Source organism: Cladophialophora psammophila, assembly GCF_000585535.1.
Source record: "Cladophialophora psammophila CBS 110553 chromosome Unknown aczJe-supercont1.24, whole genome shotgun sequence".
Taxonomy (NCBI): Eukaryota; Fungi; Ascomycota; class Eurotiomycetes; order Chaetothyriales; family Herpotrichiellaceae; genus Cladophialophora; species Cladophialophora psammophila.
Window position 1 is genome coordinate 138704 of NW_006912945.1, and position 19841 is coordinate 158544.

The following is a 19841-nucleotide window of genomic DNA, read 5'->3' on the forward strand; positions in this document are numbered from 1 at the left end:
TCGGTTTAAGCTGTTGCTATGGATGGTGGATGTGGACCATGAACAGCACATGCCTGAATCGAACTACTTCCATCAAGAACACAGATAACAAGGCAGGACATATTGCGGCCTACCTCAAATGCTAAACCCGACTTCGAGCCGAGAGGGTGGCGTGAAGATGCCGATGTCTCGTCTTTCCAGTCGAGCTTGACAAGGATTTTGCGACGATTCACCAGTACTCCATCCATACCTACAAGCATGCCCGGCTTGATCCCTAGGCCCAGCGGTATTTGTTCCACCCGGTCAAATGCGTCTTCAAGACCGTGTCATGGTTTATTGACACGGTAATTCGCCTAGACCTGGCCGATAACACCACCAGTGACCTTGCGTGTCAGAATGCCCGAGTCAGGGCCCGTTCAGATAACGCCCCAAGCTGCGTGGGATCTGGACTCTCAAGCTCTCTCCTGGGGGCAGCGCAGGGGCCCCAAGAGCGGATTCGTGGCCGCTCGTGAACTCTCCCCCGCATTCTCGCAGCAACAAATGTTTCTATCCACTCCTGAACCCCAGTATGGCGCGCATCAATTACCTCGGAAGAGAGGATGGTCGTGTCGCAGGCACTAGATCAGGTATTGTCTGGAAAGATTTTTTGGTTGCTCCCGCCGCCCCTTTTAAATTGCTATCTTGCTCCCTTCGACAAGAGCTTCCTGTTTCACATTACTCCTGTTAAAGTGACTGCCTAGAAGCCAACTTTTTCTTCCCTGAATTTCCCTTGGAGAAGTCACCAAGACCGGCAAGATGGGAGGTGATGTGCCGTGGCCGCAGGTTCCTGTGGGCAACAAGGACCACACCGAGGCAGCCGTGGTCATCATCGGAGCCGGGATTTCGGGCATGTGCACCGCAATCGATCTGATCAAAAGGAACAACTGCAGGAACTTTATCATCCTAGAGAAAAGCGGTGGGCTTGGTGGCACCTGGCGAGACAACAAGTACCCGGGATGCTGCTGCGACGGTAAGAGAATCCATCAGTCTGAGGAGAACGAGTCTGTCTCTAACGCTTTGGGCAGTCTGGTCACATCTGTACAGCTACTCCTTCGAACAGAACCCGGATTGGACCAGGGAGTATCCCGGACAGGAGGAGATCTTGCAGTATCTTATGGGTGTCGCACAAAAGTACGAGCTATACCGATATGTTCGCTTCAACACCGCTGTCGAGTCCGCGAAGTGGGACGACGCAGAAAAAAAGTGGAAGACAACCGTGTCTGTTCAAGGAGTCAAAGATGCCGAGTTCGGGAGCACATATACCATCACCTCCGACTTCCTAGTTTCTGCTGTCGGGCAGTTGAACGTGCCGAGACTGCCAGACATTCCAGGTGTTGACGACTTCCGGGGCAAAATCATGCACAGCGCCCGTTGGGACTGGAGCTATGATTTGCGAGGGAAGAAAGTCGCCATCATTGGCAATGGGGCCACGGCTGCACAGATTATTCCAGAGATTGCCAAAGAGGTCAGCCATCTCACCATCCATCAGAGGACACCCAACTGGGTCATTCCTCGCCTTGACTCGCCCATTCCACAGTGGAAGAGGAGTGTTTACAAGTATCTCCCCTTTGTCCGATGGCGGAAGCGAGCCGATATGATGGATTTTCGGGAAGGCTTTCATGCGGCCGTCTTTGACAACGCATCGGCGACAGCACAATTCCTCGAGGTACAAAGCAAAGATCATCTCCACGCCCAACTTCCAGACCGACCCGACTTGTGGGAGAAGCTTCAGCCGAAGTACTCGATTGGTTGCAAGCGCGTCATCATCAGTGACGATTACTTCCCTGTGTTCCTTCGCGACAATGTCCGATTGGAAACTGGCAAAATCGACAAGATCACCGCCAACGGCATTGTCACCGAGGGCCAGGAGGAGGATTACGATCTCATCGTTCTCGCTACAGGGTTCCGCACGGTCGAGTTCATGCATCCCATTGACATCACGGGCAGCGCCGGCCGTACTTTGAGCAGCATCTGGAAGGAGGGTGGACAAGCTCTGTACGGTGTGACCGTCGAGAGTCTCCCCAACTTCGGCATGCTCTACGGCCCAAACACGAACCTGGGACACAACAGCATTATCCTCATGATCGAGACGCAGAGCAAATACATTAACACCCTGATCAAAGAAGTCATTGATGCCCGGAGAAACGGTGGCAGCTTAGCGATCCAGCCTAACCCGACGAAGGTCCAACAGTACAACGATGAAATCCAGTCGGAGCTCGAGAAGAGCAGTTTTGCGGACCCAAACTGCAACAGCTGGTACAAGGTCAAGGAAAGTGGTAAGATTACCAACAACTGGAGTCGCACGGTCGTCGACTATCAAAAGGTAGGATGCTCTTTCCAAATGTCCTATCCCAACGTCCTGACGCTAACGCCTCGATAGCTTCTGAGCAATGTTGACTGGTTGGATTATGATCTTTCTGGAACTTCTGCAGATAAAGTAGCGAAGCAAAAGCGTACGCACATCGGGCGGGTTGTTGAAGAGTCGCGGGTTAGCTATCAGACCATGGGTCTGACGGCTCTGAGCTTAGCAGCAGTAGGCGTAGGCGTCGCTCTTCGTCACACAGGCAGGCTTCGGCTCAGATGAAGATTCATTCGTACCCAGCTTACACAATGGCCTGGGAGGATGGAGTTTTGGGGCCCGAGACACTGTACTGAGTGGCTTACCTTGACATCTTCTGCTGCAATATGATGGTTTCGTACGCCTTTTATTTCCTGCCCCTGGTCTTTTGTGTGGTCTTCTCAAGGAAAAAATGGGCGTGGGGCACATGGTGATTGGCAAACCGAAATTTCGACATCCAGCGTGGGATGGGTCTTTTCATCGATCTCAGGAGAATCCGGATTCCACGTCCCTCGCCCCTTGCCCTTTGCAGTCAAGCCATGTGGTGCCTAGCTAGGGCCTGCTAGGGGGAAGACTGGGCGCCGTCCCATAGGCGAGCCTCCCAACCAGCGAGCTTATAGCACCACTAGGGTACTTTGGCATGTCTTCTTAGGGGGGGCCACCCAAGGCTACACCAGGCTTAGCATCCAACTGGAGCCACCTTAGCCGGGGCTATTAGCTGGTCCTCAGTAGCCATTGCGACTGGCTGCATGCCAGTGCTTGGGGGCCCTTCCGGAGAACTCTCTCCTCTCGTCTCTTTCTCTGTTCTCCCACGAACTGCCTTGCATTTATTTTCTGGCACCTATAGCATCGACATCTACACGCCGGCAATATCTCATCCTGTAAAACCATCACCGCTATCCGCCAACCTCTTGTCCGTCGTTCAACCTGATCCGCGCCCCTGGCATATCGGCCTGATTCACTCACGAACTCACGCGCCCATATACCGCATTTCACTCTCGACTCCCAAAAAGCTACTTTCGACGGACCTTGTCCACGTTACGATTCCCATCTCCCCCATTTTCTCACGAAATGCCTTCTCCATTCGGGTCTACCTTTGCCTCTGCTGCTGCTAGCACAAATGGTGACAATTCTGGAAATAGAAGGGACAATACGGGCTCAAGTGACTGGTAGGCCAACCGACTCGTGGACTTGAACATTGCGCACCACAAATCTGTCTTTAGTTGTTGCACCATTCGTGCCGACGCCATTCTATCTCTTGAAACCCCTCTCGCCTGGCCTGATTTTGTTCAGAACTGTCGATGCTCATTGACCTTTTCGTCCCTTGTAGGTCTAGAAGCCGTGTGAACGGCGTCCCTCAAACCTTTCGCAGAGTCTCCCAAGCGACTACGCAGTCACAAATACAGTCACAGACTCGAGAGAACGCGAGCGCAGCACCATCTACCGCCAATAACGGCGGTGTGTACATCCCTCCTCACCTCAACGTCAACAACCCGACCATGCCTCGACACCTTCCTCTTGGTGACACCCGCTACTCTAAGGACCAACTCCTGAATATATTCCAGACCCTCAAAGATTCCTCGGCCCTTGATCGGAACCTCGAGGACATCTTTCTGGGGACCTGGAATCCTTTGAACAACCAAAACGGGGCGGGCAGTCAAGTGGCCGGCGGCGACGGGAAGGATCAGACTGCTGGGCCAGAGGTCTGTTGGAGTTACAACATAAACCCAGAGCCGTTTGGCTTGACAATGATGACAGAAGAGGAAAAAATGGTGAGCAAGACTCGATTTGCGCCAGATCTCTGGACGTGGCTAATCTTAGATGGCAGCTCTTTTCCGGTTCGGTCAATTCGCCAATCAAACCGCAGCAAAATACCACCAAAGAAAGCACCGGTGTAGGAGTGATCGGCGGACGCAAGCTTTCTCTATCAAACTACAATAGCACGACTGGAACTTCGAGACCAGCAACGCGTCGTAGGGAGACGAGCGACTCCTTCATGAGTAACGGCCCGATGTCGCCTGTAGAAACGAAGACCTTTTTCCGAACCGAATCGAACACTGCAACCCCTCCACCTGCTCTCTTACGACGTCGAACGGACTACAAGGAGGAAGAAGCCACCCCTACTACCAAAGAAGACCCTGAGCCGGACGAAACCCCCGAGCCCCAACCCTCTCTTCCGGGATTGCGCAGAGCAGGTACCGGTCCCCTGAGTGCAGGCCTGAATCCTCCCTCGGCGTCGCCCTGGTCAGCGGGAGCGCAAGCATCGGCTTTTGGATCTATGGGTACGTTTGGCAGCTTTGCGATAGGAGCTGCAAGCACGCCAACCGACTCTGTCGAAAAGCGGTCTGGCTTTGGTAGCGCGCGCAGTGCCAGTCGCTTCAAGGACCTCTTGTCCAAGTCGAGCTCAGAGGATGTCTCACAACCAGGGAAAGAAAAGGGACCGTTTGGAGCACTAGAAAAGCTGCCGGAAGAGGATGCGGATGCCAGCCAGGCAAAATTGCGCGACGAGCTCAAGACTCGTCCGGGTCGTAGTGAGACCAACCCATATGAGGACGCTCCAGTCCGGGCGGGAAGTGCAGCTTTGGGTGGCGCTCAGGAGGGGTTGCCCCCCAGCGCAGGCATTGAACAAATGGGCATGTCTGCGTTTGGTCCTCATGCAGCGATTGGTACCCGTGATTTCGGCCACGAGGACTCGTATCAGCAAACGCCCCACGGACGATACAATCTCCACGAACCCATGAGCCCAACGAACACCAACCCATATCAAAGTCCCCACGGTCGTATTGAGGATGATGAGCGTGACACAAATGACTCCGCATCCCAAGCTTCAGGGCTCCCAGCCTTTGGTGGCGCTGCACGTCGAAACATGTATCCCGGCTCCGACGATCGAAGTCATTCAGCAAGCGGTCTTCGCAGCACCAGTGGCTTTGGTGGTCTGTCGGGCTTCGGTGGCCTCGGCGGCAATCCTACTTGGTCCGGCGCGGGCATTGGATCAAGCAAACCTGCAATGGATCGAGGAATTTCGTCCGCATTTGGTGATCCCATATTCAGTCCTCTGTCCGAGTTGCAGTCGCCGGGTGGCCTCGGAGGCGGTTTTGGTGGGTTTGGCTCTGGAGGCCGTGCTGCTCGGCTTGGAGCCATGTTGCCTGCAGCAATGCAAGAACAAATCCGAGGCGACAGCAGGAATGAGGCAGCCTCTTTCGACTCTCGTCCTGACAGTGCTCAGCAGCACCCTATTCGTGATCCTTTCGACAGCACTACTAACCGCAGACCAGAAGACTTTGGTCATCCATCCAGTCTCTTCGAAGAGTCTCCTTCTATGAGGAGTGTTGAAGAGCCTCTAAATTCCAGCCAGCCCGGTCCGTTTGGACCACCGAGCTCGGGACCTCCCACAACTTCGGTCTCGATATCTGGTTCAGGTTCACAAACGGCGGCACCGAGGACGGGCGGATCGGATAACTATCAGTCCGGCCATGGTCTCAGCCAATCGAGCGGGAGCAATTCTTCGAGTCAATTGCCAGCTGCGCAACAGCGACAAATGGTCATGCCGGACCGGATGCGGTGGATCTATCGTGACCCTCAAGGAAATACTCAAGGGCCATGGTCAGGTTTGGAGATGCACGACTGGTTCAAAGCCGGGTTCTTTACCGCAGAGCTACAGGTGAAGAAGCTTGAAGATGCCGAATTTGAGCCGCTTGCTCAACTTGTGAGACGCATAGGTAACTCTCGCGAGCCTTTCTTGGTGCCTCAGATCGGCGTCCCTCATGGTCCTCCTACTGCCGGACCAGGAAATAACTGGGCGAATCCATCTATGGGAGGAACTGCTGGCGTTACGGCCCAGCCACCCTTTGCTAACAGCTTCCCAAGCTTTGGCACAACTTTGACCGCTGAACAACAAAACGCTTTGGAAAGACGGAAGCAAGAAGAGCAGTACCTGATGGCGAGACAGAAGGAACACCTAGCGCAACAACAGATGGCTATGAAGATGCAAATGCAGAATGGTATGCATTCCTTACACCATCATTCAAGTGCCCACTCTCTACAAAGCCAACCCAGCTTCGGAAGCATTACTTCGCCCACCGGTTATCAACCCTCACCAATCCAACCGTTGATGCAACCTCCCCAGCAAAGTCTACCTTTCGCTCATCACGCTGGGCCTGCTGCGGGACCAACCTTCAGCCGCGAAGAGGATATTCATAACATGATGGACCGTTTGAGCTTCAATCAACGCGCAAATATCCCTTTTACAAGTGCTCCCTTGGGCCCTCCACCGCCAGAAGTTGTCCCTTCCTCCCAACAAGTCAATGCCATGCTTCAAGATAGAGCACGGCTGCAGCAGCAGCAGCAGCAGCAAAACGATATGCGTGGTCATCAGGACGCTTTTTTAGGCCCACAGGGCCGCAACGAGCGGCTGGACGAGTTTCACAGACTGCGTGGACAAATAGACATACCAGCTGGTCGTCTCGGCCCTGAAGAATCTCGCCCTCAACCCATTGGTGCACCTCGCCAAGTTGGTGAGCAACCTGCCACGTCGGCGCCACCAAAGGTTCCAGCTCCAATTGGACACGCAGCTGTTACTGCTAAGCCGGAGCCGGAGCCCCTTTCTCTAGCCCAACAAGTACAAATTGCAGCAGCCAGTCAACAAGCAGCTGCCGAAGAAAGTGCATGGGCAAAGAAGGACGCTCCAGTTGAACCCCCGCCCGTCTCGATTTCACCTTTGCCCGCTCCAGCCGCCCAGCGAAATAGGCAACACGTTGCTGACGCGCTAGCCGCGGAGTCCAGATCGGCAACCCAAACACCCATCGAGACTCCTGTCGTCTCCGTTGCACCGTGGGCCGAGCGGACCGCTGAACATGCCAAGGGTCCGTCTTTGAAGGAAATCCAAGAAGCTGAGGCCAGGCGGGCTGCAGAACAAGAAGAAATTGCAGCTGCCGCACGACGTGCGCAGGCAGAGCAGGAGAGGTTGGCTCAAGCTCAGGCACCAGCCCCTGCCCCTGGTCTTCCATCAACTTCAACGTGGGGTAGCTCTACATCGCCTGCGACACCTGGCTCTCAAGCCGCTTCTGTGTGGGCGAAGCAAACTCCCACAAAAGTAGGTGTCGGAGTGAATGCAGTTCCTAAGAAGACGCTTGCCCAGATCCAGAAAGAGGAAGAGTCTCGTAAACACCGCGCTGCCGCCGCCGCCAACGCAACCACAGCTGCTGCGAGTGCACAAAACACTAGCAATTCGGTTACTGCTTCAGTTGGCAAGAGATATGCTGAACTGGCTGGCAAAGCTGCCCCAGCTAATCCTATTCCATCGGGCGGCGTCTGGACGACTGTAGGCTCAGGCGGTAAGGCCAAGGCCCCGCCCGCTGTTGTCGCAACCCCCCAGCCAGTATCCCGAACAGTGTCTGCCGGTAGCGCACCGAAGGCACGACCAACTCTGCAAACCCCTCGAAGCACCACGCTCACCAACCAGAGCAAAGCCAACGAAGAATTTACCAAGTGGATCAAAGGGTCGCTCGGGAAAGGGCTAAACAGCGGTATCAATCGTAAGTATTCACTTCGTTCTCCAGATGATCAGGGTCCCACTAACATAGGTTGTCAGTCGATAATTTCGTGCAAGACCTGCTGCAGCTCCCACCCGATGTTGAAATCATATCAGATAGTGTCTATGCGAGTTCACAGACCCTTGATGGACGTCGCTTTGCCGAGGAGTTTGTACGCCGCCGGAAGCTCGCCGACAAGGGCATCGTTGAGCCTGCCACGGGAGTTCAACCAATGATGGGTATCGGCGGAGGCGCGGATACTAAGAGTGCGAGCGCTGCGGGAGGCGGTTGGAGCGAGGTCGCTAAGAAGGGCCCCGCGAGCGTCAGTGCTGCGAAGGAGGAGAGCAATTCACAGTTCAAGGTTGTTGCGACGAAGAAGAAGGGGAAGAGATGAAATGAAAAATGAGACTTGAGGCCTTGTGCAACGAGCAGACCTGGGGGGAGATGAAGAAGGAAGGGGTTGATGGTCCATGTGCCCAGAAGAAAGAAATGCGCGTTTTGGATGTGAACAATGTGCTGACACGACGACAAGATGGGGTTATGGCTATTGGAATTGATGCCACGAGCGGCTAGAGTCTCACTCCTTGTCCGTCGTCCCTTTGATGAATGGCAATGATCACTTTTCCCACGCAATCCCCTGTCTGAAGAGATCCCAATCCCTCTCGAGCGTGGTGGAAGTCGAATTTCCGAGCAATGACATCGCCAAAGCGGAGATTCTGGGCCTCCACATACGCAGAAAGTTGCTCAAGTTCGTTCCTCGAACCAACATTGATGCCTCTGTTCGTATTTGCTAGTTAACGCTTTGAGGACAACAGTAGCCAGTGGTGCTATGATGGCCTACCTCATAATAACACTGCGGTCAATCAATAAGGCGAGAAACTCGTTGGGATTGTCCACGTTGGTGCCTCCAAGGTATCCGATACAGCTGACCAGACCTCTGCGCTTGGTGGCTTTGAGACTCTGCAGCAGACTCTAGCCGCCGCCGTTCTCGATGGTGATATCCACACCAGCATTGTGGGTGAGTCTGAGAACCTCTTCCTCCCACCGTGGGCAAGTTTTGTAGTTGATCGTCTTGATGGAGCCAAGGCCGTAGAGTGTCTTGACTTGTTCTAATTTCGCGTCCGAGGACGATGTCAGGATCAAGTCGGCGCCTGAGCTTGCGGCGAGTTTCAAGGCCATCATGCTGACGCCGCCGGTTCCTGGACGGAGCTCAACACCAAGCTAACATTCCCGCTTCCATCACCGCCCCAAAGCCTCCATCTGGGCAGTCGCCACTTTGCGATCAGAGCTGGTTTCTCCTCCTACCTTGGACAACCACCGTGTGACTTTTCCCTAAAGCGTTCAGTCCATTCAGCCCGTTCCAGGCCGTGAGTCCAGCACAGGGTAAACATGCTGCCTGTTTCAGAAAATTTTGGTTCCAGTCCCACGATAATAAGAAAAAGGCAAAGGAAGCCATTGTTGCAGTTTGGGACTGTCTAGCCAATTCACCATACCTACCTGCCGCGCGGTCTGTCTGCTGAATATATGCGTACACACACCTACATCTGATCATAGGAGAGAGCCGTTGTCGGGACTCTTTGACTGCTTTTGGAGGTCCTTCTTCTTTCTGAAGGAGTATTAATAATGCATTCGATTGTTGTCCGCGGCTGAAAGTCTTAGGACCCACTCGTTCGCTTCCGACTTGTTGACCCTTTTCAACTTCGTTGCCCTTTTCAGGAATTCAGCCTCGCCTTCACCTCCACTTCACGTATGTTACATAGTCGTAGTTACGTTCTGTGCCCTTCAAACCTTGGTAGGGTTCTGATTCCATAAACAGGGTCTTATTTGATCTATTTTCGAAGAGGAGTGCGAGTCTACCACAATATGCGCCGACCCCAAAAAGAGGTCCCCCGAAGGATTCTTCTAATGCTACCAAGTGTATAGAATTTCGAGAGATGCTCTACCCCTTGGTAATACATGCTTTCCTAACGCTTTGAAAACGTTTCAAGAACGCTCCGGGGCTTAGTGTACTTGCCGATTGGCACATACTCGACCTGATCAAATCCCATCGAGCCCGGCCCGCCCAGTTCCAGTCCCCGAGGAGTATCTGTCCATCGAGGAGACGCCGCGATCGCGATGATCGTCACCTTCAACCCGTACTTGTACTCCGGTGTGCCCAAGCCCGCGCCAGTCTCTAAGTCGAGCACGGCGATGAGATCCGGCACTGAAGCCAAGATGAATGTCTTGCCGTCGCTGGTCGTGGTTGCCTCGACGAAGGCGTTCTCGTTCTTGAATGGGATCCTGACCGTCGCCTTGAGCCCGCTGCTGCTCAACACGCCGTCAATCTCCACGACGCCGTAGGAATGTCCCGTCTTGAGAACGCGCTCGACGCTGGTGATCTTGCCCTCGGCCAGGATCTTTGCACTGGCGGACCCACCGACGGCATCGATGATGCGCTTTGCCCGGTCGCTCACGTCTTTCTCCAAGGCAACCGCCCTCCCTATCCACCATGCCAAAGACACCGTATGAAGGATGGCCTGCTCTTGAACGACTTTGGCGGACTTGGGTGGCCCGGCTTTCCCGGCCCGGCATCCCATCTCCACGACCGCCGCCCGTAATGCACTGTCTACCAGCCTGTCCGTCCGACTGGCTGTCATGGTCATAAAGGATCCATCCCCGCTCGCAATGGTCGCGGGCACAAGCGCCTCCCCCTTGGAGGTGCCGTAGACGTTGACGGTGGTTTGCCAGAAGGTCGGATACGCCCTGCCCATCAAATCGGCGTCGATGCAAGGCACTTGGTGTGCGGCGGCGACTTCGAGATTGACGAGGCCGTTTCCGCCACCGATCTCGACAGCCATAAATCCGTCCACGGGCGCCAACCCCAGGAATCGCGTCAGTTCGTCGTGGGCCTTGTTGCACTCGTCGGCCTCCATTCGCTCCAGGCTGACTTCTGGACTCCCCATGCATCCAGTCCATCCGATCGTGGCGTTTTCAAGCAGATTGTTGGGCGACACAACTTTTATGGTCCCAGGAGATTTTGTCAGGACGGACTTGATCTTGAGGAACTGCTGGTATGGATCTCCGCCACCGCCACAGCCTAGAATCTTGCAGCCGCTCGAAATCCACTCGAGATCCGTCATGGATATTATCCATATCCCGTTCTCGATCTTGGGTTGGTAGTTTTCGAGGTCGATGACCTCGGTCTCCTCTTCTGCATCACGTGCAGCACTCATTGTCGCGCCAGAATGCTGCTCAGGCACTTCTGGCAGGGCGGCTTGAAGAGATGCTCCTTGTTTCGCGTGCTTGACGGCATCCAACACACCGACTGCTCTGACGAGTATTCGCGCCTTTGCATCGACGTACTGGATGGGAAGAATGGTCACTTCGGCAATCTCAACCGTCTCCCGCCTGGCTCCGTTTGACACAGCGGCATCGACGGCCAGTCGCGAGACCATTTCTTGGGCCGCCTTCAGCGTCTGGTGGGCTGTGTCCACAACAGTGTCCACAATGCCAGATACCCTCGAAATGGCCGCGCCGACCGCGTTGGCGACTTCGCCGCCCTTCACTTTTCTCACGGCACGAACCCCGGAAAGCGGCTCGTCTGTGTCAATCAGGATGGCGCCTCCTCCGACGATCAAAACATCCACATCCCCTTTCTGGACCTTTGTTCGGTCGACCAACTCTTCGACGATCCGTCGCATCTCCTTCTTGGCTCTCGTCACAATTTGCGGTGCGACATCTCTCAGTTGGGCGGGATTTCCTAATCCTTCGAGGGGATTATCTCCAGAGGGAGAGTGTAATTCGGACGCGGCCACGATGTCAGTAGCTGTCAAGACATCCCCTCCGAAAAGACGAGCTTTCTGTGGCAGCTCCAACGCAACACTGTCTGGTCCGACTGTTAGATTGTCTCCGGAAGTTCTGACGATGCTTCCACCGCCGAGACCGACACTCTCCACGGCGGGCAGTGCAAAGTTCGTCCGCACGCCTCCCACAAGGCTCATCAGCGAGCTCATCCTAGGGAGTCCGTTGGGTAGCAGTAAGCCGCTATCCGAGGTTGTTCCTCCGATATCAATCACTACGAGGGGGTCCTGGCGCACCCCCTGGGATTCACCTGCTTCCGTACTTGCTGTGGTCCAGAGGAACTCGCCGCCGCGAATTGAATTGGTTGGGCCGGAGTTGAATGTTCGAATGGGGAGGTCAATGGCATCCGGCGCATTCAGGACGCTTCCATCGTTCTGCGTCAGGTACAATGCACATGGCGACCCTTGGAAGATTTCCAGCATAGCCTTCTGGAACCCCAGGATGGTCTTCTCAGCCAGCGGTCTCAATGCGGCATTCAGAATGGCTGCATTTTCTCGCGCGAGGAAACCGAGAGACGATATTTGGTGGGACGGGGTCACGCGAGGCCGGATCATGAGACCTGAAGCGGCGGACAATTCATGCATCTTCTCCAGAAGAATTTGCCCGGCTTTGATCTCATGTGCCGAGTTTGGTGGTGAATAGATTCCTGAGACCACAACGTTGAAGATGCCGTTCTTGACCAGCTCCTCTGCAACCGTCGTCAGCTCGGCCTCATCAACTGGGGAGATTTCCGCGCCCGAGATCTGATGCCCGCCATGGCAGAAGAAAGGCTGCGTCGCGATCAAACGGCGGAGGTCCTTGGGGAAGTCGACAAAGGGCGGCACACCCAGTCCGAAGCCATGCTCGCTTCCTCCGCAGAGTCGAACCACGCCGACGCGCTGCAGGGACGAAGACCGCTGCACCACAGCATTCACAAAATGCGTCGTCCCGATGATGACGCAGCTGATGGCGTCCAGAGGCACATTGCTCGCCTGAATGACAGCGTGGACTGCTTCAGTGATGCCCGTCGTCACATCCGGCGTCGTTGGCGCCTTATGCGATGCAATGATCTGAGTCGGCGAGAGAGAGATGAGCACAGCGTCGGTGTTGGTTCCTGGGGCACACTCGTTGGTCAACAGGCTCCATCAAGAGGCCAAGATAGGCGGTTCGTTCCTTACCTCCCACGTCCACTCCTATACGATATCTGTGATGCTGCTGCGAGTCAATGCCTATGCTCCCCATGATTCGATTTCCTCAGCCCGTTGACTGTGCATAGGTGTGTGTCTCCCTCCCCGCTCAAATATAATCCCTATCTTTTCTTCTCCTGCTGGTTCCTGTGTCTGATTCTTGTTCTCTTGGTGCTGTTCGAGAGCCTTACTTCATTATTTCGTCTTCGGCCGATTTGGACGGGAAGCGAGAAGGAATTAGCCGATGGTGGATTTCCTCGGCTCAACCTTGCCAAAGGCCAGTAAAGTCCAGCTCGCGGAGTTGAGCGGTTGACCAGCATTCGATAACTGCTTTTGCACCCCTTTATCACAATGCCTGATAAAGATGGAGACCGGGAATATGTCTCGACTTTTGCATCAAGGACATTCGTCTACGACTATGTTGGCGATAGCACGCCGATATAGACTTTTGCGGCAACCTACTATCAAAACCGGGAGCCATTGCAGGCCGTTTAGTTATACGAGCAACCCGGATTTAGGGCCTATGGAAGTGGCACCGCAGAATTCCCACCTGGACGGCTTGTCCCACACGCAGCTCCGCTGGCAAGAGATGGAGAAGCAACAAGGTTGAGCGAAGAGGGTTCTATGGTCGGCCAACTACCAGGTGTTTGCACCAACACTCCAAAGCATCTTCGACTAAGCCTTCTATGGCCATTGAATGCACGATCGACGTGCATTGGTTCCACGAGGCCAATTCCTCCTGTCGCTCTATCCATAGACTCTCTAAACGGTGCATAAGAGTCTCATAAGGGATCCTCGTCGCCACGCTGCCCATTTTGCCGAAGCCATGGCGCGATCGGTCAACTGGCGACGTTTCGCAGCTTTTGCCGTCTTTCGATGCCAGACAGAAACCGCCAACTCTATGCAATGCTATGCAATGCAGGGACCATGCGACTTCTGATCCTCTGGTATCAGCTGAGGCCATTGAGCAACTGGTATCGACGATGATGCGTGGCGACAGATCGGCGAAGTATGTTCGATGAGTACAGGGAGGCACGCGGTTCGAGGCTCATGCACGTATGGACGTCTCCGCCCTTTTCGCCCCCGACCCAAGGACTGGTATTAGTATTAAGACATCTAAATACTGCGGCGCGTGGGCCTAGAGATACGCTGAGCCGTTAAAGCCAAATATCACTGTCCCACTGGCGCCTACTTCAAGATATCACAATTACGAGAGTAAGTGGCTTCGACGACAGGGTGGTTAAAACTGGGATAAGGGAGACCAAATGCCATTTTATTTTGAGTAAGCAACGACAAAAGACAAACTCGACCTTGGGGAAGAGAGAGAAATCATGGCGATCCAACCAGAAGAACTGGCTATCCCCATCATCGACCTCGAGCCTGTTCGCTCGGGGACTCCTGAAGAAGCACGCCAGACGGGGAAACTGGTCTATGAAGCGTTCCGAGACGTGGGCTTTGCGTATATCAAGAACCATGGACTCCCTCAGGAACTTCTCGACCAGGCATTTGATTGGGTGAGAACTCGTCGTCCACTTGTTGCTCTACATTTGTGAAGAGCGATGCTGGTTCTCGCTCAGGCTGACAAATAAATAGAGCTCCAAATTCTTCGCCCTGCCACAGGCCGACAAAGACAAGGCACCTCACCCGCCTTATGGGTGGTGGCACCGGGGCTACTCTGGCATCGGGCGGGAAAAGGTCGTGCAGATGGTCTTTGACCAGGACTCGATCGACCAGCTGCGCAAGTGCCCGGATTTTAAGGAGTCGTTCGAGCTGGGCCGCGAGGACGACGAACGCACCCCGAACATCTGGTTCCCCGAAGACGTGCTGCCGGGCTTCCGCCAGTTCATGACCACCTTCTTCGAGACATGCTACGGCACGGCACTGTGCTTGCTGCGCGCCATCGCCCTGGGCATGGACCTGCCTGAGGACTTCTTCCGCGAGTACCACACCAAGAAGGACAACCAACTGCGCCTGCTGCACTACCCGCCCGTCGAGGCCGAGCTGCTTCGCGGCGGCGCCATGGAGCGCATCGCGGCGCACTCGGACTTCGGGACCATGACGCTGCTGTTCCAGGACGAGGTGGGCGGGCTGGAGGTCGAGGACGTGCGCGAGAAGGGCAAGTTCAACCCGGCGCCCTTCGTGCCGGGCACCGTCGTCGTCAACATCGGCGACTTCCTGCAGCGCTGGAGCAACGACACGCTCAAGTCGACCCTGCACCGCGTCAGGGCGCCGCCCATGGCCACCACCGGCATGACCCGCGCCCGCTACTCGATCCCCTACTTTGTCACCGCCGACCGCGACAGGACCATCGACTGCATCCCCGGCTGCTGCAGCGCCGAGAGGCCCAAGAAGTACGAGCCCATCAATGCGAGAGAGTACATCGAGATGAGGTTGAATGCCACGTACTAGTTGTGCTAGGTAGAGATGTCCGAGACCGCAATTATGTTATGTTGCCAATCAATGGTGTCGAAAATGGAGCAGTTGAAATACCTGACGGTTCACCCTATAATTGCCCTCATTTTTGAAACTGGAGTGCCGTCTGAGGGTCTAAATAGTTCCTCTTCTGTCCTCAACTCACTCTTGGCCACCGTTGTGTCTGTGCTATGACGGGACCAAATCGTGTTCAGATGGGTCAATGATATGATGTTGTAGATATTGCAATCGCGCGAGGCAGGGAGCATCTGCGGATGAGCCTTGGTGCGATGCAATCCTCTACACAACAAGCATTTCTGGTAGACGCCGTTCGGCCTCAATATGTGAACCAAGCAAGAACAGGAGAACGGGTGTGACTTCAACTATGGATTGGGAAAATCTCTATCGCATCTCCTCGCTACCACGACACCACACAAGGCGATCTTCCACTATCGGATCAGAGAGTGTCATCGATTACGCACAAGGACATGAATGCTCGCAGAGCCTCCTACACGGAGACGGTCGCCACAGCTCCTTGCTTATTGTCGCCGCCGTTGCCGTTGCCGCCGGTCCCAATGGCGACGTTCTTCTCATCTGCGCTTTCCGAACTGCGCTCGTCGACCCCGTAAAGGACGTCGTCCTCCACGAAGGGAGCCTCTTCGCCCAGACCAGGCGGCGGGAAGAAGAAGTTCAGGACCCAGAAAACGGAGAAGCTCATGGCTAGGCCGACGATGAAGGTCAGATTGTATAGACGGATCCAGCCGACGAAGGAGGCGTCTGTGAGGCTGTTGACGGTTCCCACCAGACCAGCTAGACAGGCGCTGTCAGTACCTATTATGCGCCATTGGGTGCGGTGGCCAGGCGCGAAGAACTTACGCAACAAGGGCCAGACACCAGAGAAGAAGGCGACAATGGCGCGCCAGTTGACGCCTTTGTTGAACCAATAGATCGACGAGCTATCCCCGGTGTACAGGTCGTTGAGCTTCAGCTTGGTGCGACGCACGACGTGGTAGTCGGCCAACATGACTCCGCTGTGGAACGAACCAGGTCAGTCAAAGTTCTCACGGAGCGAAAGAGAAAGGGGGAGGCGCACGTTGCGGGGGCCATGAAAACGCCAAAGCCGCTTAGGACTTTGAGGAACTTGTCTGCTGTGCTCAAAAGTTGCCACGGCTGAGTGGCAATGCCGATGACCGCCATGATATAGCTCCCACGGATGATGTTGATATACTTGGGACACAGACCAGCCATGTCCATGCCCGTGGACACCGAGTTCAAGACAACAGAGATCTAAGTGTCGTCAGGACCACCTAAAAAGAGACATGTCCAAGGCGTTCGTTGTCAATACTTACGGCAAGTTGTGAGCTAACAAGCCCCAGGCTTCCAAAGAATACACCGGCTCTGGCTCTGGGGCTGGAGTGGTATTCTTCTTGGATATCCGCCAACAAATAGATGGGATTCCATATAATGTCTCCCCCAAGAATGTCCTTCGCGGCGCTAGTGACAACAATTCCAATCGTTGCAGTGACGGCGATGGTGACTGGAGCGGCAACCAGCTGGGACAGGGTTGGAGCAAATTTACGGTTGGCATACCTCGTCCAGTCCGATTGACCCAAGGTTCCAGCGCCCCAGGCGCCGAGAATCGCCGTGATGCCGAACATAAACGCCCAGCCCACGTTGTCGCTTGATCCGGGCTCACGAAACATTGAGCCAACTCCTCCTGCAACGTGGACAGCCCTACGATCATTCAGTAAGGTTATCACGTCAACAACGAGCCGCTGTCACGTACCATATGAGCAATCCGAAGCAGGATCCGGCGAAGAGGACGAAGGAGATCGCAAAGGGAATTTGTAGGCGCTCGGGACGCACCAAGACGAGCGGGATGAAAGCGGCCATCCAAATCAGCAACCCGATGAAGTCGTTGGTCAAAAGGTGGGAGCCCTCGCTGAAATAGTTCTTCATGTGCGCAAAGCCTTTGGAGACACCATGTTAGGCCGGCCCTCGATGATCATGATCAAACGCACCTGGGATTATAGCACCCCATAGAACCCTCGTAGCTTGTCCTCCCCAGTACGCTTGCATCCCGAACCACATGCAACTAGACAGTGAAGTTAGCGCTGTTGTCTCAAGTATTGACTGTAGAGGCAAGGAAATCGCTTGACTCATAGACACCATTGACGTCGGCGCGTCGGAAGGGGAAGCTTACGCCACGAAGATGCGAAGCACGACGGGAAAGTAGCTCCCCTGCATGCCCCAGGAAAATCGAGAGGACACGGTGAAGCCAATATGGTGGTTCTCACCCATCCAGCCACACGCGACGGCCAGGAGACCTGTGAGAACACCTCCCAAGATCTGATTTCCTTGTGAGCATGTCGCATCTTAATTCATCAAGACGATGGCATACAACGACACCGATGGCTTGCTGTGGGCTGAGCCCAAAGGCGAGCAGTGTACTTCCCGTCGACCATGCTGAAATACAGGATCCAGAGACAGTCCAGTATCCTAGAACATATCAGTAAATATTCAGTTCAAAGGCACGCCGCCAGAGTCCACTTACCACAATATCCCCAGATACCCCAGGTCCGCCTCTCCGGGGGCATGGGGATTAAATCCCTGTTGCACCACCTGGTATTGTCGTAGTACGAGTGCTTGTCCTTGGGCCTAGAGACGTCGATCATAAGCAACTTGACCTTCCATAGTTATATTCGACCCTCTGGGGACTGCTCACACTTGGAGCCGCTCCTTGAGCTGTTCCCACTTAAGTCCCATATTGGTCCTTCTTTCGCCAAAGAAGGCTGCGGTTGGGGTGCACGTTTCTGCAAGGAAAGAATCTGTTACGAAAGAAAATGAAACGTGTAGTCGTGGCAGGAGTTGGATGGGCCAAAAACTCGATCTCGGAGGGAAGGGGAGTCGAGACAGTGCTTATACATATTGGTTGGTCAAGCGGCACAACAAACATGCTGGTAATTCAGTTGGCCGCAGTTGGCCGATGAAGTGGAGGTAAGGTTGGCCGATCTCTACTAACGTTAGTTATTTCTTATGTGGTCGGGGTCTAGATTCGGCGAACTAGAGTCGGTCAAACTTGGATAAGAAGCTTTCTCCGCCTGCCAGGTGTTGGTGGTGTCACAAGGCTACTCACTTCTCTGTCCGAGAATTGACATGCGGACCGGTGGTTGATATTGATTGTCGGGCGGCCGACATCTCCCGCAGCCGAGCTGGTACAAAAGCCTCAACTCTATAATGCGGTCCTGGTATGGTCATTTTGCATTGCCTTGTACGTCCGATATTGATATCGCCACCGTTTCGAAAGCCAAGACAAGCAAAGATGGCGACTACCAACCACACGTGCCAGAAGTTCACTTTGAATACCGGAGCCAAAATGCCCGCGGTAGGACTTGGAACTTGGAAGTCACCGCCAAACCAAGTCCGAGACGCTGTCTGCCACGCACTTCGAACCGGTTACCGTCATGTCGATACAGCTCTGAATTATGGTAATGAGGTCGAGGTTGGCCAGGGCATCAAAGATTCAGGGGTTCCGCGAGAGGAGATATGGGTTACCACGAAGCTGGACAATCCATGGCACCACAGAGTCCGCGAAGGATTCGACAAGTCTTTGAGCGACCTGGGACTTGAATACGTCGATTTGTATCTCGTGCATTTCCCTTGTTCCACAGACCCTGAAGATCCTTCGAAGCATCTGACGGATTGGGACTTTGTAAACACCTGGTGCGTTGTTAAAATCTATGACCTTGAAGGTATTGGCCATTGACCGAGCTGCAAGGCAAGAGATGCAAAAGCTGCTGGATACCGGAAAGGTCAAGAACATTGGCGTGTCCAACTTTCAAATTCGACACTTGGAAAAACTTCTGGGTGATCCGTCTTGCAAGGTGGTTCCTGCCGTGAACCAGATCGAGCTGCACCCTGGTAATCCATCGTGAGTCTCCCAACACTGTCTCTGCTGCGTGGGTTGGCGGTGTTGATCCACTAGCAGTCCCAAATTGTTAGAGTATTGCGTGTCGAAAGGGATACACTGTACAGCTTATTCCTGCCTCGGAGGTGCAACAGACAACCCACTCTACAAGGAACCCGTAGTGTCGGAAACAGCTCAGACCGCCGGCAAGACCGGTGCCCAGGTTTTGTAAGTGTCCATTGTTCGTGTGAAGCGATGATGCCAAACACTAACCGGATCACCAGGCTGTTATGGAGCCTCCAGAGAGGCACAAGTATTATCCCCAAAAGCGTGACACCTTCGAGGATAGAGACGAACTTCCAGTTGGATGGCTGGAAGCTGTCCCAACACGACATGGAAGCTCTCAGTGGTATCAAGACGCGGTTCAAGGTCGTCAACGATTCGTGGATGCCAATCAAGGTATTTTTCGGAGATGACGAGTGACCGGCTTAACAAGCCCACGCTATTCGGAAAGCTAGGTAACTTGAAGGGCGCGAAGATCGAGTCACATGGCAGGTTGGGCGTTGCCTTGCTGCGATGCGACCTATTTGGGGAAAGGCACAGAAGCTGGCTGGCGACGGACGTAAGCG

At 54.4% G+C, this 19841-nt stretch overlaps 7 protein-coding genes across 7 annotated transcripts; 4 read left to right on the forward strand and 3 right to left on the reverse strand.

Annotated features, from left to right (window-relative positions):
• Positions 1-774: 774 nt before the first annotated feature.
• A1O5_11168 (uncharacterized protein) lies at positions 775-2602 on the forward strand (the record flags this gene model as incomplete). The annotated part of the gene is made up of 3 exons (XM_007751741.1): positions 775-988; positions 1044-2341; positions 2399-2602. The coding sequence occupies 3 exons, from the start codon at positions 775-777 to the stop codon at positions 2600-2602; spliced, it is 1716 nt and encodes a 571-aa protein (XP_007749931.1).
• A 1253-nt stretch (positions 2603-3855) lies between these two features.
• A1O5_11169 (uncharacterized protein) lies at positions 3856-8281 on the forward strand (the record flags this gene model as incomplete). Its single annotated transcript, XM_007751742.1, has 3 exons — positions 3856-4128; positions 4185-7890; positions 7947-8281. The coding sequence occupies 3 exons, from the start codon at positions 3856-3858 to the stop codon at positions 8279-8281; spliced, it is 4314 nt and encodes a 1437-aa protein (XP_007749932.1).
• Positions 8282-8859: 578 nt separating this feature from the next.
• A1O5_11170 (alcohol dehydrogenase) lies at positions 8860-9343 on the reverse strand (the record flags this gene model as incomplete). The annotated part of the gene is made up of 2 exons (XM_007751743.1): positions 8860-9086; positions 9193-9343. 2 exons carry the CDS (start codon positions 9341-9343, stop codon positions 8860-8862), a joined length of 378 nt encoding a protein of 125 aa, XP_007749933.1.
• A 508-nt stretch (positions 9344-9851) lies between these two features.
• On the reverse strand, positions 9852-12948 carry A1O5_11171 (uncharacterized protein; the record flags this gene model as incomplete). Its single annotated transcript, XM_007751744.1, has 2 exons — positions 9852-12820; positions 12885-12948. 2 exons carry the CDS (start codon positions 12946-12948, stop codon positions 9852-9854), a joined length of 3033 nt encoding a protein of 1010 aa, XP_007749934.1.
• Positions 12949-14224: 1276 nt separating this feature from the next.
• On the forward strand, positions 14225-15302 carry A1O5_11172 (uncharacterized protein; the record flags this gene model as incomplete). The annotated part of the gene is made up of 2 exons (XM_007751745.1): positions 14225-14407; positions 14487-15302. The coding sequence occupies 2 exons, from the start codon at positions 14225-14227 to the stop codon at positions 15300-15302; spliced, it is 999 nt and encodes a 332-aa protein (XP_007749935.1).
• Positions 15303-15813: 511 nt separating this feature from the next.
• A1O5_11173 (uncharacterized protein) lies at positions 15814-18071 on the reverse strand (the record flags this gene model as incomplete). The annotated part of the gene is made up of 10 exons (XM_007751746.1): positions 15814-16115; positions 16182-16336; positions 16399-16592; positions 16655-17022; positions 17075-17275; positions 17327-17400; positions 17509-17654; positions 17707-17804; positions 17860-17963; positions 18031-18071. The coding sequence occupies 10 exons, from the start codon at positions 18069-18071 to the stop codon at positions 15814-15816; spliced, it is 1683 nt and encodes a 560-aa protein (XP_007749936.1).
• Positions 18072-18627: 556 nt separating this feature from the next.
• Positions 18628-19695, forward strand: A1O5_11174 (alcohol dehydrogenase; the record flags this gene model as incomplete). The annotated part of the gene is made up of 4 exons (XM_007751747.1): positions 18628-19028; positions 19084-19236; positions 19294-19440; positions 19497-19695. The coding sequence occupies 4 exons, from the start codon at positions 18628-18630 to the stop codon at positions 19693-19695; spliced, it is 900 nt and encodes a 299-aa protein (XP_007749937.1).
• Positions 19696-19841: the final 146 nt, after the last annotated feature.